The 14,338-nt window shown below is 38.7% G+C and overlaps 2 protein-coding genes and 1 pseudogene across 3 annotated transcripts; all 3 read left to right on the top strand.

Annotated features, from left to right (window-relative positions):
• The first annotated feature begins 6 nt into the window (after positions 1-6).
• LOC147149881 (uncharacterized) lies at positions 7-4,321 on the top strand (annotated as a pseudogene). The gene is made up of 2 exons (XR_015086040.1): positions 7-386; positions 1,571-4,321. The product of XR_015086040.1 is annotated as an uncharacterized LOC147149881 (transcript).
• Positions 4,322-4,833: 512 nt separating this feature from the next.
• LOC147149880 (uncharacterized) lies at positions 4,834-8,425 on the top strand. Its single transcript, XM_086024889.1, has 2 exons — positions 4,834-5,260; positions 6,748-8,425. The coding sequence occupies exons 1-2, from the start codon at positions 5,149-5,151 to the stop codon at positions 7,947-7,949; spliced, it is 1,314 nt and encodes a 437-aa protein (XP_085881015.1). The 5' UTR covers positions 4,834-5,148; the 3' UTR covers positions 7,950-8,425.
• Positions 8,426-9,482: 1,057 nt separating this feature from the next.
• Positions 9,483-13,424, top strand: LOC147149879 (uncharacterized). Its single transcript, XM_086024892.1, has 2 exons — positions 9,483-10,009; positions 11,123-13,424. Exons 1-2 carry the CDS (start codon positions 9,877-9,879, stop codon positions 12,121-12,123), a joined length of 1,134 nt encoding a protein of 377 aa, XP_085881018.1. The 5' UTR covers positions 9,483-9,876; the 3' UTR covers positions 12,124-13,424.
• Positions 13,425-14,338: the final 914 nt, after the last annotated feature.

The following is a 14,338-nucleotide window of genomic DNA, read 5'->3' as shown; positions in this document are numbered from 1 at the left end:
TGCGCATTCTAGGTCCTGTATGCGTCGCATATCGTGACTTGGACACGTGCTTCACAAAACAATTCTTCACGAATTACTTCTGAACGGACTAACGCCTCGACACAGTACGTGCATCATTATTTTAATGGACTAAAACATCATAAATGAAATCTTGGGGTCTGGATAAACTCGCCTGGATACACGTTGAAGCTTCTCGGGTTAACTTATCTTGCTAGCCGCTAACAAAGAGACGCGTCTGCTAGCAACGCATCGAGAAGAATAGATCACGTGAATGTTAAGGGTGTACAAGGAGGAACTATGCGCAACAAAAGAGGACAACGAGCGACAATGTCGTGTGCTGGACGCGCTGTGCAAGTTGGAACCTCGAGTTGTCTTACACAGAATAGGTTTGTTCACTTCTTACTATTTCATGTTATTAAAATGTTATATCGTGTTTATTTTCAATGGAATCCTTCCAAGCATTTTAGGTTACATTTAATATGACGTTATTGACATGCAATATTGTGTACTTACTAGGTGGATCTGATAGTGTCCCTCATTATTGCATGAACTAGAGGGTGACACGGGAGTGGATTTTTATTCCCGTCCCGGATCGTTTGATGTCAGGATGTTTTATGCTGTTTGTTCATGTACCTGTCAGTATATCGGGTGGTAGTCTGATTAACTTGTTAAATCTGACATGATATCTGGATGATATTAAAAAAATAATCTTGTTCCGTCCACTCCCGGTGAAACAGCTCCCCATTAAAGTGCATTGAATCGACAAACCGAGAATAATATAAATTTAATTTTCCCTTAAACCACAGAGACCGGCTGAGTGCACGCACGTTAAAGGAACCATTGACCGCTGAACATGGGCACTTATGCAATAGGTCTGACTCGGTATGTAAAAATCATGTCAGCACCCCCCCCCCCCCCCTGCGATGCTCATATCAGTCATATGGCCCATCCGCTCATCAACAAGCTTTGCACAAGCCTGATAATGATCGTGATCATTTGAATCAGGTGTGTTGAATCAGAGATGGAAAATAGGCTGGATAGGGGCTCTTGAGGACCGGACTTGAGGACCCTTGCTCTATGCATATTAAACCTATGCTTACATTAGGATGGTCGTCGGAGTGATTTAATGGTCTGTGATACATCTGTTTCTGTTGTATTTATTAAACTGAAAACTTGTTGACTTATGTCTATAGAATATGTGTATGTATCAGTAGATGTAGCACAAATTGCTACGTTAGCCACAGAATTAATAAAAATGTGACCGAATGTCTCTGCTACAACTGAAATATTATTTGTTAGTTGTCCATTTATAGGTTGGTTGACTTATTTTGTAACAGTCATCATGTAACACAATTGGACAGCTGTGATACGGGTTTGGCCACCGTGCGCATGTCTGATTTTGATCCCCGTGGTCCAAGTAATACTCTGGGACTTTGTGTGAATAATCAGACATATGGAATATTAGGGAAACATTGGAGATAATACACAACGTCTAAGTCACAACATGAGACTTGACTGAACAATGCTTTTACTTTAGCAACCTGTGTGTTTGTTTTCTGGTGTTCTGCAGACCTCAAAGAAGTTCTTTGTCCTGAGCAGCAGGAGTCAGAGCCTCATCACATCAAAGAAGAGCAGGAGGACGAAATCGACCTCTTTCCATTGACTGTTGTCAGTATAAAGAGTGAAGAAGCTGATGGAGACCACTGTGGAGGATCCCAATCAGACGGCCTCATACCGCCACTTTCAGACGGTGACGACTTCATGTCACAGTTTTCTGACACTGATGACGACGATGATGATGATAATGATGAAGACTCTAAAGGTGATGAGACATGGTACATTGACAATAGACGAGTGAAGTGTTCTCACTGTGCGAAAATGTTTGTCAACAAGTCAAAATTGAAAAGACACACAAGAACACACACTGGGGAGAAACACTTTGTCTGCTCAGTTTGTGGTCAAACATTTGCGCTAAAGACAAGTTTAACAACGCACACAGGAACACACACTGGGGAAAAACCTTTTGTCTGCCCAGTTTGTGGTCGAGCATTTTCTGTAAAGTCAAGTTTAACAATGCACACAAGAACACACACTGGTGAGAAACCTTTTGATTGCTCAATTTGTGGTAAAACATTTTCTAATAAAAAAGATTCAACAAGGCACACAAGAACACACACTGGAAAAAAACCTTTTGCCTGTTCAGTATGTGATAAATCATTTTATACGAATAAAGATTTAAGAATGCACACAAGAACACACACTGGAGAAAAACCTTTTGCCTGCTCAATTTGTGGTAAAACGTTTTATACAAATAAAGATTTAACAAGGCACACAAGAACTCACACAGGAGAAAAACCTTTTTCCTGTTCAGTATGTGATAAAGATTTTACGACAAAAGGTGACTTAAAAAAACACACAAGAACACACACTGGGGAAAAACCCTTTGCTTGCTCAGTTTGCGGAATAAGATTCAGACATATGTCAACTTTAAATGCGCACAGAAGAACACATACTGGAGAAAAACCATTTCCCTGCTCAGTTTGTGGAAAAAGATTCACCCAAAAGAGACTTTTAACAATACACACGAGAATACACACCGGAGAAAATCCTTTTGCTTGCTCAGTTTGTGGTAAGTCCTATACTAGAAAGGAATATTTAACAAGGCATGCAAGAGCACACTCTGGAGAAAAACCATTTGCCTGTTCCGTTTGTGGTAAAACATTCTCTACAAAGGAATATTTAATGAGGCACTCAAGAACACACTCTGGAGAAAAACCTTTTGCCTGCTCAGTTTGTGGTAAAACTTTCCTTACAAAGGAAGATTTGACAAGACACACAAGAGCACATTCTGGAGAAAAACCTTTTTCCTGTTCAATTTGTGGTATAACCTTTGCGAGAAAGGACTATTTAACAAAGCACACAAGAAAACACTCTGTAGAAAAACCTTTTGCCTGCTTAGTTTGTGATGAAAGATTCATTCAAGAGAAACATTTGATAAAACACAAGAAATCACACTGAAGAAAAATCTTTTGCTTGCTCAGTGTGCACTAAACGATTCGGCGATCACCGGCCCTCTCCGGATTCTCATTTTGACCAAGGAACTTTTCTTTCCTAACGCTATCGGCGTGAGAAGACCCGGAAGTACTTGGGGGCAAGGTTGTTCCGATTCTACAAATGCTTAGGAAAGGTGCCTGGATACAACCTTTGAGCAAAAGTCACTTCTGACCAACCTTTACAAAAGGAAAGGAGATATATTACCCACAATCTTTTATTACAGCAATATTTCAATTAATTTAAAGCAATAGGCCACCAACAAAGTTTACTGACCATGCGAAGATGCTCGAGAATTTAACGTGAAAGACTTTGATTTTTTTTAAATTATTTTAATTTAAAAAATAGTACAGAGTGGTGTATTTAAAAAAAGTGCCTCACAAATACAGTCTTAGTGAACAGTAGCAATCTGAACATAAAGATTTGCTTGTAGTATCGTTACAGAAAAACATTTGCAAACAAAATATGAAAGCATGCGCAAAGGAGACTTGTTTTCACGAACGTTTATTCAGAAAACAAAGAATTTCCCAACACAAGTGCCATGCAGGTGACATACATACTATCAGTGGCAAAGGCTGAATATTGTAATACATGAATACATGATAGAGGACCTAGATCCAAGGTATGCATGGCTTTTGCATTTGTGTCATGTCCATTGTTCCTACTATATTCTTAAACATTATTTTAAAAAATGTGTGGTTTTCGATAATTTTATCAACATTTGTGGATGTATTTGCCGTTTAGCCAACAATTTAACATTAATATTGTAAAACTTTGTTTTGGTCCCAAGTGGAAAGTCAATGAAAGGAAGCAATATATGTTCATAGCAAAATATGTAGTTACGTGCAAACAGAAATAATCATAAACATTTTTACATAATTTATTAGAGAATGGGTAATTCGAAAATCAATGAAATACATTTTTAGGTATCCTTTACAAAACCAACGATTAGTATCTATATAATTCTTTGCATTGTTGTGGAATACTTTTTTGGGCTAGAATATGTGAATTAGTCTAGCATAATTATTCTTAAGAGCATTTCATTGAACGTTCTTTTCATAATTTTATAGTTACGTTTTATGTCTTTACTCTGGTTTTAAATGTCTTTAAGTTTTTTTGGTTTGTAAATGTGTTTGAATGTTGTTTATGGAAGGTTTTTTTAGTCATTTTAGTGAGTTACCTTTTATTTATTTTCTTTGTTTTAAATGATGTAACTGTTAGTAAATGCTTTCAGATGTGCTTTTGATTGTGTGAAGCACATTGGGTTACCTTGTATATGAAATGTGCTATTTAAATAAAGCTGCCTTGCCTTGCCTTAAGGCGCTTCTTTCATTTTATTAAGATCAGATTTTGTACAATGATCCCCTGCAAAAGCTAGCCCCGCTCTCATAATTCTTAGTTCATCTCTGCAGAAGTGAACGTGTCAATGACTATGTTAGTGTAATCAGAATGACAAGTCCTTTTGTCATTATGTGTGGATAAAACAGTCAAATTGCTTCGTCAGGTTGTAAATATTATCTACATATTATATTTACAGTATATGTAATATTAGTCATCTTTGTGATTGGCCGGCAACCAGTTCATAGTGTACCCGCCTACTCAACTGAGATAAGCTACAGCACGCCTGCGACCCTCGTGAGGGTAAAGCGTTCAGTAATTGGTGGATGGATCATCTCTCTATTTCTTTATCTCTCCCTCTCTGTCTCTTTTTTTCCTTATGCATATACGTATTGTGCATGCGCTAGGAATGTATTTTGTCCTCGTGTGGTCGCCATAGCATAGTAACAAAGATGGCCGAGCAATTGCGCATGCGCTCTGCAGATTGTATATCGCCGCTTATTGTGGCTTGGACACGCTCTTCACAAAAGGATTCTCGAATTACTACTGAATAGACTAAATCCTCGACATGTGCATTATTATTTTACTGGACTAAAACAGAATAAATTCAATTTTCTTGTCCGGATATATTTGTCTGGTGCACATTGAAGCTTCTTTGGCTAACTTAGCTTAGCCTTCTCGCAACAAACAAAGAGACAAGTTGTTTTTTAAGCAATAGATCGCTAAGAAGAGATCAAGTGAGTGTTAAGTGTTGTGAAAATGTGTGCAAGAAAGACAGCAGGCTACAAGGAGGAACTTTGTGCAACAAAAGAGGACATCAAGCCACGACACCTTTGCAAGTTGGAACCTCGAGTTTTCTTTGACAGAGCAGGTTTGTTCACTTCTTACTCTCACTTCTTTGCTAACTATTTAATATTACTAAACACATTCCTGTGTTTATTTGCAACGGAATCCTTGTTAATGTTCTAGGTTCCATTTAATATGACGTTATTGATATACAATAATGTGTACTTGTTGGATCTGATGGTGTCCCCTCATGATTACGTGGGCCCAGTTTTGTAGTAAGTTAGCAATACACACATTTTATTTGAAAGGGTTGGGGGGGGGTCACAAGGCCATAACAAGCGGTTTTGCGTCGCAGTTTACTAGTCAAATTCAGATTTTGCACTTCATTAAAATTCAATGAAGAGCCAAACTAAGAAAAATAGATTTGTAATTCCTCCGATAATTTAACCACCGAGACTCTGACTGACTGCATGACCGAATGGCTGAGCGCACGCAAGTTAATGTGCTGCAATGGGCTTACGTCACCTGTGCACGGGTGCAATTTACACAGCACCACCGTAATCACCGTCTCCATGGCGGTGGATAAAGTACACTTCTGACACGTATCATTGACTGCGTTTACTTGCAGCCAATAAACTTTTAAAACACGAATATTGACAGTACTCGGTTTTTCCAAAAGCAATGTAAACGTGCACAATAACCCGAATATGCCCTTATTTGGGTTTTTCAAATTCCGACTATCACTACTGGATTACTCCCTTTCCAACCCAGCCCGGCAATCGGAATATGCAGAATACACGGGACACTCTGCGCATGCTCAAGCGCAAGGAATCTTGGTCTTTGTAGTACAGAAAGTGCTTGTATGCGTGGCTTGGCACGCAACCCACTGCAAATACACGTTTACTGATAAACAAAACACGGCGAAAGCTAGAGTAAGTATGACACCACACTTTTAAAGCCAGGAGAACATTTTTGCTTCGTTCGTGCGGTGAGTGACATGAATATAATGTGTTTTATTGAAGGAAGCAAGTAACAAGTGGAGATGACATAAATTGCGTCATGCCGTCCGTGCGTCGCCGTTTCAATTGGGTTATTTAAATGTGGGGGGTAACTCTCTCTGCTCAAGCCATGTAAACGAGTTATTCCGAATGCCACAGAAATTGGAATTTTGACCTTAACTTGAATATTGGCTGCATGTAAACGTAGTTATTATCACGACGTGATATTGTGCACTACAGCAGAGGGCAGTGTTGAGCTCTTTGTTTGAAAGGATGGTTAGCCAAGTGAACCACAGAAGAAGAATCTGCCTTTGCTGTGGAAGACGTGACTTTAGAATAAATCAAGACAGAAAAAGGCTCTGCACTGTAGCCAGAGCAAAAAAAGCTATTGAAGTTTGCAGTCGGAATCGCTGACGGAAGACCGTTTAAAATCAGAGGCGGACCGGCCTACAGCCCTGCAAAAAAAAAGACTTGTTAGAAAAAATGATACGCAACATCAAGGTCACAACATGAGATTTGACTGAGCAGAGCTTAACTTTAGTAACCTGTGTGTTTGTCTTTTTGTGTCCTGCAGACATCAGTGAAGCATATATCCATCCTGAGCAGCAGTGGCCAGAGTCTCCGCAAATTAAAGAGGAAGAAAAGCCAGAGACTTCACATATTAAAGACGAGCAGGAGGATACTATCACTACGTCTCCACAGAATGGTTTCTTTGTGAAGAGTGAAGATGATAGAGACCACTGTGGAGGATCCCAATCAGATGGCCTCTTAGCTCCCCTTTCAGACGGTGATGACATCACGTCTCAATCTTGTGACTATGATCATGGTGATTATGATGGCAATAGACGAGTGAAATGTTCTCAGTGTGACAAAACTTTTATCAACAAGTCATCCCTGAAAGTACACACAAGAACACACACTGGAGAAAAACCCTTTGCCTGCTTAGTTTGTGGTAAAAGATACTCCTGGAAGGGACATTTAACGAGACATACAAGAACACACACTGGCGAAAAACCTTTTGCTTGCTCAGTTTGCGGCAAAACGTTTTCTGTTAAGACAAATTTAAAAATGCACTCAAGAACACACACTGGTGAGAAACCTTTTGCCTGCTCAGTATGTGCGAAAACATTTTCTTTAAAAACAACTTTAACAATACACACAAGAACACACACTGGTGAGAAACCTTTCGTCTGCTCAGTTTGTGGTAAAAGGTTTTCTATAAAAGGTGAATTAAAAAAGCACACAAGAATGCACACTGGGGAAAAACCTTTTGCCTGTTCAGTATGTGATAAACGGTTTTCTGTAAAGGGTCAATTAAAAAAACACACAAGAACACACACTGGGGAGAAACGCTTTGTATGCTCAGTTTGTGGTAAAACATTTTATAGAAATTCAGATTTAAAAAGGCACACAAACACACACACTGGGGAAAAACCTTTTGCCTGCTCAGTTTGTGGTCAAACATTTGCTCTAAAGACAAGTTTAACAACGCACACAAGAACACACACTGGGGAAAAACCTTTTGTCTGCTCAGTTTGTGGGCGAGCATTTTCTGTAAAGACAAGTTTAACAATGCACACAAGAACACACACTGGTGAGAAACCTTTTGTTTGCTCAATTTGTGGTAAAACGTTTTCTAATAAAAAAGATTTAACAAGGCACTCAGTGACACACACTGGAGAAAAACCTTTTGCCTGTTCAGTATGTGATAAAGGATTATCTACAAAAGGTGCCTTAAAGAAACATACAAGAACACACTGGGGAAAAAACGTTTGACTCCTCAGTTTACAGTACAAGCTTCAAACATTTGCACGTGCACAAAAGAACACACTCTCGAGAAAAAAACTTTTGCCTGTTCTGTTTGTGTATATGTATATTTTATTGACCGTACGGATTTTGTGTGGCCAATAATTTTGTAGGTTTGCAACTGTACTGCTCATTCAGCACCCCTCTTTAAACAGTGTAATGTTTTAATTGCTTAACTTGACTGGACTTTTTTTGGAAACAAGTTTGTTTTTGTTTAAAGGAAAAAAAAGTCTTTTTGTTTTTCCTTTCATAACTTAATTTCACTTTGTCAGGTGATGAATTTTGTCCTGGCACTGATGATTTTTTATTTAAAAGGCCGCAAACTTGATAAGCTGCGGAGCTCATCCTACATCTTTTCGGTTGACTTTATTTTCCTGTACAATTCTGTATTCACACTTCTTTTTTTTACTGAAGGTAATTCAACATAAATAAATCAGCAAGGTTTGTACAAGTTACAGTTTGTTGTTGTTTTTTTATACTATTGGATTTGGTACATCTCTTGAATGATCCTTGACATTTGCAAAACAGTAAGTGCATTTCTCAGAACTATTTGTTGTAAAGCAATACGGTCCCCTGCAACAGCCAATCTCTTTCTCAAAATCCCGAGTTCATCTCTTAAAATTAAATGTGGGTCAATGACCACATTAGTGTCTAATTAAACTATTGGTTCTTTTATCTCAGACTCAGACTATTTTTTAGGTTGTTACTTATATGACATATTTCAGCGGAAGTATTTCGCCTTCTTCAGAGTGTTACGTGATGGTGTGACTGGTCTTTATCGGCTGATGTTCAATCAAGGCATGACTCACCTGTAAACAGGTAAACAAATAAGAACACAGAGGCCTGCTATACATAAGAGGAGTCATAGAACGCACCCAAAGAGCAATGAAAAAATATCAATTCAATCAGGGAGGCTATCGAGATCCGGTAGCAGGGCCGGAGGACCATAACAAGGACCAAGGCGCATACATGCTCTCGGCCATCAGGAGCATCCTGGAGGGGGCGATCGGACAGCAGAGGGCGTGCCTCACATGTTATATTTGCCTTCATTGGACATCAGCTGATATAGACGAGTCACACACACACCATATTGTGACACTCTGAAGAACGCTAAGGACTTCCGCCGAAACATGTCAGCTAAATAAAAATGAAAAAAAAACTCGCCTGAGATAAAATAATCAACAACTTTAAATATAAGTAAGAAACAGAATGAATGTGTAAAAATTGTGTTTAAAAAGTACATGGCCGGGCAAAACCGGATATTTGGTCACTCAAGAAATCTACTGTACATTTTGGGCTTATTTTATTTGCCGCAAGGTCGTCGACTGGTTAGCACGTCCGCCTCACAGTGCAGAGATCGTGGGTTCGAATCCGGCCCCGGCCTTCCTGTGTGAAGTTTCACCCCGTTCACCCCGTGTCCGCGTGGGTTTTCCTCCCAGATTCAATGTTTGTTTGTCTCTGTATGCCCTGCGATTGGCTGGCAACCAAGTGAACCCCGCCTACTACCCGAAGACAGCTGGGATAGGCTCCAGCACGCATGCGACCCTTGTGAGGATAAGCGGATTGGATGGATGGATTTGCCGTAGCAAGCTAGCTAGATAGCAAAATGGTCGACTGGTGAGCACCGCGCTTACTCTTACCGTGGGCACGCGCTCCACTTAACGATTCTTCCTTAATTAGTACGACTATTAAACCTACCCAAGCCTTGACACAGTCCGTGCCGAACGTGGCTAGAACATCATAAATGGAATCAACCGGATAAACGTGTCTGGGTGCACGTTGAAGCTTCGCTAACTTAGCTTAGCTTGCTAGCCTCTAACAAGGAGACGCGTTTGTTTGCAACACATCGCTAAGAAAAGATCAAGGGAGTGTAAAGTGTTGTGATTTTAGCGTGAAAATGAGTGCAAGAAAGACAGCGGAGTACAAGGAGAAACTCTGTGCAACAAAAGAGGACAACAAGCGACAAACTCAATTACTGGACGCGCTTTGCAAGTTGGAACCTCGAGTTGCGTTACAGTTACAGAGAGCAGGTTTGTTCACTTCTTACTGGCACTTGTTTACGAGCTACTTTAAAAATTCATTTTTTTATTTGTAATGGAATTTTTGTTGGCGTTTTTTTTAGGTTACATTTAATATGACATTACATTTGATCGGGATATATTCGGGTTCCACTTTGCGCGTCATGATTTTCAACGAGAACCGGAGGTGCAGCAGGTGAAGGTGCAGCCAGCGCTTCAATGCTTGGAGGCCATTTCACAAGCAAAAAAATTCCACTTCGCGTGTCATTCCACTTCCACTTCGCACGCAGGATGCGTGCCACTTAAAGGCGTTTCACACGTCGGTAGACAGGCTATGTGCGCGTGTATACTTGCCTTTAAGACAGAATTGATGAGCTACTGAGGGTACGGTACTAGTACCGGTATCCCGTGCAACACTACTGGCATGTCAGAATTTCTGTTCATATTGCCGAATGGTTTGACATGTCCTATGTCGTCCTACAATTGGTTCATCGGCAGTGCCTTACTCTGATTTATGCATTAGGCATTTTCCTGCCTGGGATATTTCTGTCAGATATGTTCATCACAAATGCGGAGAGGCTTCCTTGTCCAAAGAAATAGTAACTGCCGCAAACAAACTACACGCATCGTCTCGCGGGCTCATTGTTTTATCAGTGATGTCATATATAGTTAGAACAAATGTTTGAGCATTTCTTTCTTCCAGGTGTACACAAACTACAGTTAACACCTAATAATAATAATAATAATAATGATAATAATAATAATAAAAATAAAAAAGAATAAGTTATCAGTATTGGTTTTTAGAAGCAGAACGTTTTCAGGATCAGCTTGAAAAAAACCTATTGTACATCCCTAATTTTTTTGTGTGTCAGTGTAGATTATCAGTCAGACATGCTATGGTAATTAGCAAAGGTGTGAGTCAAGGCAATTGGACTATTCTTGTTTGCTGAGGACATTTCACCTTTAATCCAATCATTTTCTTCAGTTATATTACCTTAAACATTGCCAAATTTTGCCCAAAAATGTTAGAACTAATAATAGGCAACGTCAAAGTCATAACATGGAACTTGATTGAGCAAAGCTTGACTTAAACAACCCGTGTGTTTGTATTTTTGTGTCCTGCAGACATCAGTGAAGAATATATCCCTCCTGAGCAGCAGGAGCCAGAGTTCCCACAAAGTAAAGAGGAGGAAAAGCCAGGAACCCCACACATTAAAGAAGAAGAGCAGGACGATGCTATCACCAAGATTCCATTGACTGATGTCTCTGTGAAGTGTGAAGAAGATGATGGAGACCACTGTGCAGGATCACAAACAGATGGCCTCATACCACCACTTTCAGATGGTGATGGCATGACGTCACATTCTTCTGACACTGACGACGCTGATGATGAACACTCGAAAGGTGATATGACTTGTCACACTGGCAAAAGACACGTGAAATGTTCTCAGTGTGACAAAACTTTTTACAGCAAGTCAAACTTGAAAAAACACACAATAACACACACTGGGGAAAAGCCTTTTGCCTGCTCAGTTTGTTTGAAAAGATTTTCTCTAAACGATAGCTTAAAAAGACACGCAAGAACACACACTGGAGAAAAACCTTTTACCTGCTTAGTTTGCGGGAAAAGATTTACACAAAGATGGACTTTAACAGCTCACACAAGAACACACACTGGGGAAAAACCTTTTGCCTGCTCAATATGTGGGAAACGTTTTTACGTAAAAGGTGAATTAAAAAAACACACAACAACACACACTGGTGATAAACGCTTTGGCTGCTCAGTTTGTGGTAAAACATTTTATAGAAATAAAGATTTAACAAGCCACACGAGAACACACACTGGAGAAAAACCCTTTGCATGCTCAGTTTGTGGTCAAACATTTCCTGTAAAGCAAAATTTAACGAGGCACACAAGAACCCACACAGGTGAGAGACCTTTTTCCTGCTCAATTTGTGGTCAAACGTTTTCGGGAAAGCAAAATTTAACAACACACACAAGAATACACACTGGTGAGAAACCTTTTGTTTGCTCAATTTGTGGTAAACGTTTCTCCAGGAAGAGACATTTAACAAGCCACACAAGAAACCATACCGGGGAAAAGCCTTTTGCCTGTACTAAATAGCCAAATATAACAAGGCACTCAAGAACACACCCTGGAAAAAAAAAAACTTTTCTTGCTTAATTTGTCGTAAAAGATGAATTCAAGAGGAACATTTGAGAAAACACAAGAAAACACACTGAAGAAAAATCTTTTACCTGTTCAGTTTGTAGTAAAAGATATAGTAACCACCGGCCCTCTTTGGAGTTTCGTTTTTGCCAAAGAACTTTCCTTTCCGAAATCTCTCAGAGCGAGATGACCCGAAAGTACTTGGAGGCAAGGTTGTTCCAATTGTCAAATTGTTAAAGAATGGTCCTGGGTGCAACCTTTAATAAATATTCCATTATTTAAAGCAAAAGGCCACCGACGAAGTTTCATGCTAGAGACTTAAAAAAAATCATTTACATTTAAAAAAAATAGTACATGGCAGTATATTTAAACAAATATGCGTCATCAACACAGTCTTTGTGAATATTAGTAATCTGAACATAAAAAAATGCCTCAAACATCCATACAAAAAAACCTGTAAGCAGCTGTAAACAAAATATCAATAAATTCTGAAACGTGTGAGAAAAAAGCAAGCAAACTAGAGACTTGTTTTCATGACTGTTTATTCTGAAAACACAGAACCTCCCATCACAAGTGTCATGCAGGTGACATACGTGCAATCAGTGGCAATGACAAAATATTGTAGTTCATAAATACGTAATAGATCCAAGGTTTTCGCATTGGTGGAGTATCTAATGGTCCTAATATATTTTTAAACTTTTTCAAAAATGCTAATGGGGGCTTTTGATCATTTTATCAACATTTGTGTATTTTCCATTTATCCAACAACATAATATAATAACAATAATATAATTTTTTTTTTGTCACAAATGGATAGTCAATGAAGACGAACAATATATCTTCAAAGCAAAAAGAAAGCTGTGGTTCCATACAAACAGAAATAAAATTATAAAAATCTGTACTTGATTTGTTAGAGAATGGGCAATTCCAAAATCAATGAAAAACTTTTTGAGTGCTCCTTCACAAAAATAACATTTAGTATCTTTAGCTTTTTTCCTGTGTGTATTGTTGTAGGAAGACTTTGCATGGGTACGCTCTGGGACTTATTCTAAAATGATTCTTTTTCAAATCCATTTCATGTACGTTATTTTCATAGTGTTAGAGATCTACTTTTTTATTTCTTTACTTTGCTTTGAAATCTCTTGAAGTGTTTTGTTTGCAAACGCTTTTAGGTGTTGTTTTTTGTTGTTGTGTAAAGCACATTGATTTGCATTGTGTATGAAATGTGCTATATAAATAAAGCTGTCTTGCCTAAAGATATTTATTTCATTATTATTAAGCTCATATTTTGCAGGTAAAGTCTGTAAACTAGAGACTAGACATCATCAATACTCACTATGGCGCGATGGCGTCAGTTAGGAAAAGTGGAGTCGAATTCATTTGAAGCAGTGCCGTTGGAAAGGAAGCATCTTTTCAGGTGCCTTGACTCGATGACGTCATCCAACAGAGGTGAGGGAAAGGTGGCAAAAAGGTTAGAGGATGTGACTTTGACTGACTCCTTAACTCCCTTTTTATAGCAGTGTTTCTCAACTGGTGGGTCACGGATTCATTATGAGTGGGTCACGGATTCATTGAGTGGGTTGTGGACAGGTAGGAAAAAATATATCGTATTAACTATATGAGTTTACTACTGCTTTAGTGTTTGTTTAAAATAATGTTATACACTGTACACATTTTCAAAGGCAACAATACATGTTCTTTTTGTTGTTGACTCATATAGAAGTGGTTTATGATTTAGTGACAATAGAATGTGTTTCACAGGCTGACAACGCTTGAAAAGCGCTGCTTTAGAGGTACTAAATTGTGATTGAAAACAAATGAAAAGGAAGGTGTTGCTAAAGTGATTTCCACTGCGACAACTTTATGTGCATATATGGGTAAAGTAAAATTAGCAATCACACTTGCACACAATATGCCTGAAAATGTCACTCATCTTATTTTTAGGAAAGTCCCTTTTACAGAGTTATCAATGATTCTCATTTTCTATATAAGTCAAGGGAAACATGGGATACACTTTCAAGTTTCACTGGACAGAAGTTCCTCAGAATTTTGCTTACATACAGAATTTATATGTAATAATGAAAAACATTTGTCTATCTATCCGTCTATGGTAATATGAAAGTTCATTACATATAATTTTTATACACGACCATTTTCCTATGCATGGGTT

Source organism: Filicampus tigris, chromosome 3 (genome assembly GCF_054856515.1).
Source record: "Filicampus tigris isolate MCC_2025a chromosome 3, RoL_Ftig_1.0, whole genome shotgun sequence".
Taxonomy (NCBI): Eukaryota; Metazoa; Chordata; class Actinopteri; order Syngnathiformes; family Syngnathidae; genus Filicampus; species Filicampus tigris.
The sequence above is the reverse complement of the archived record's forward strand: the minus strand, read 5'-3'. Positions and strand labels throughout refer to the sequence as shown.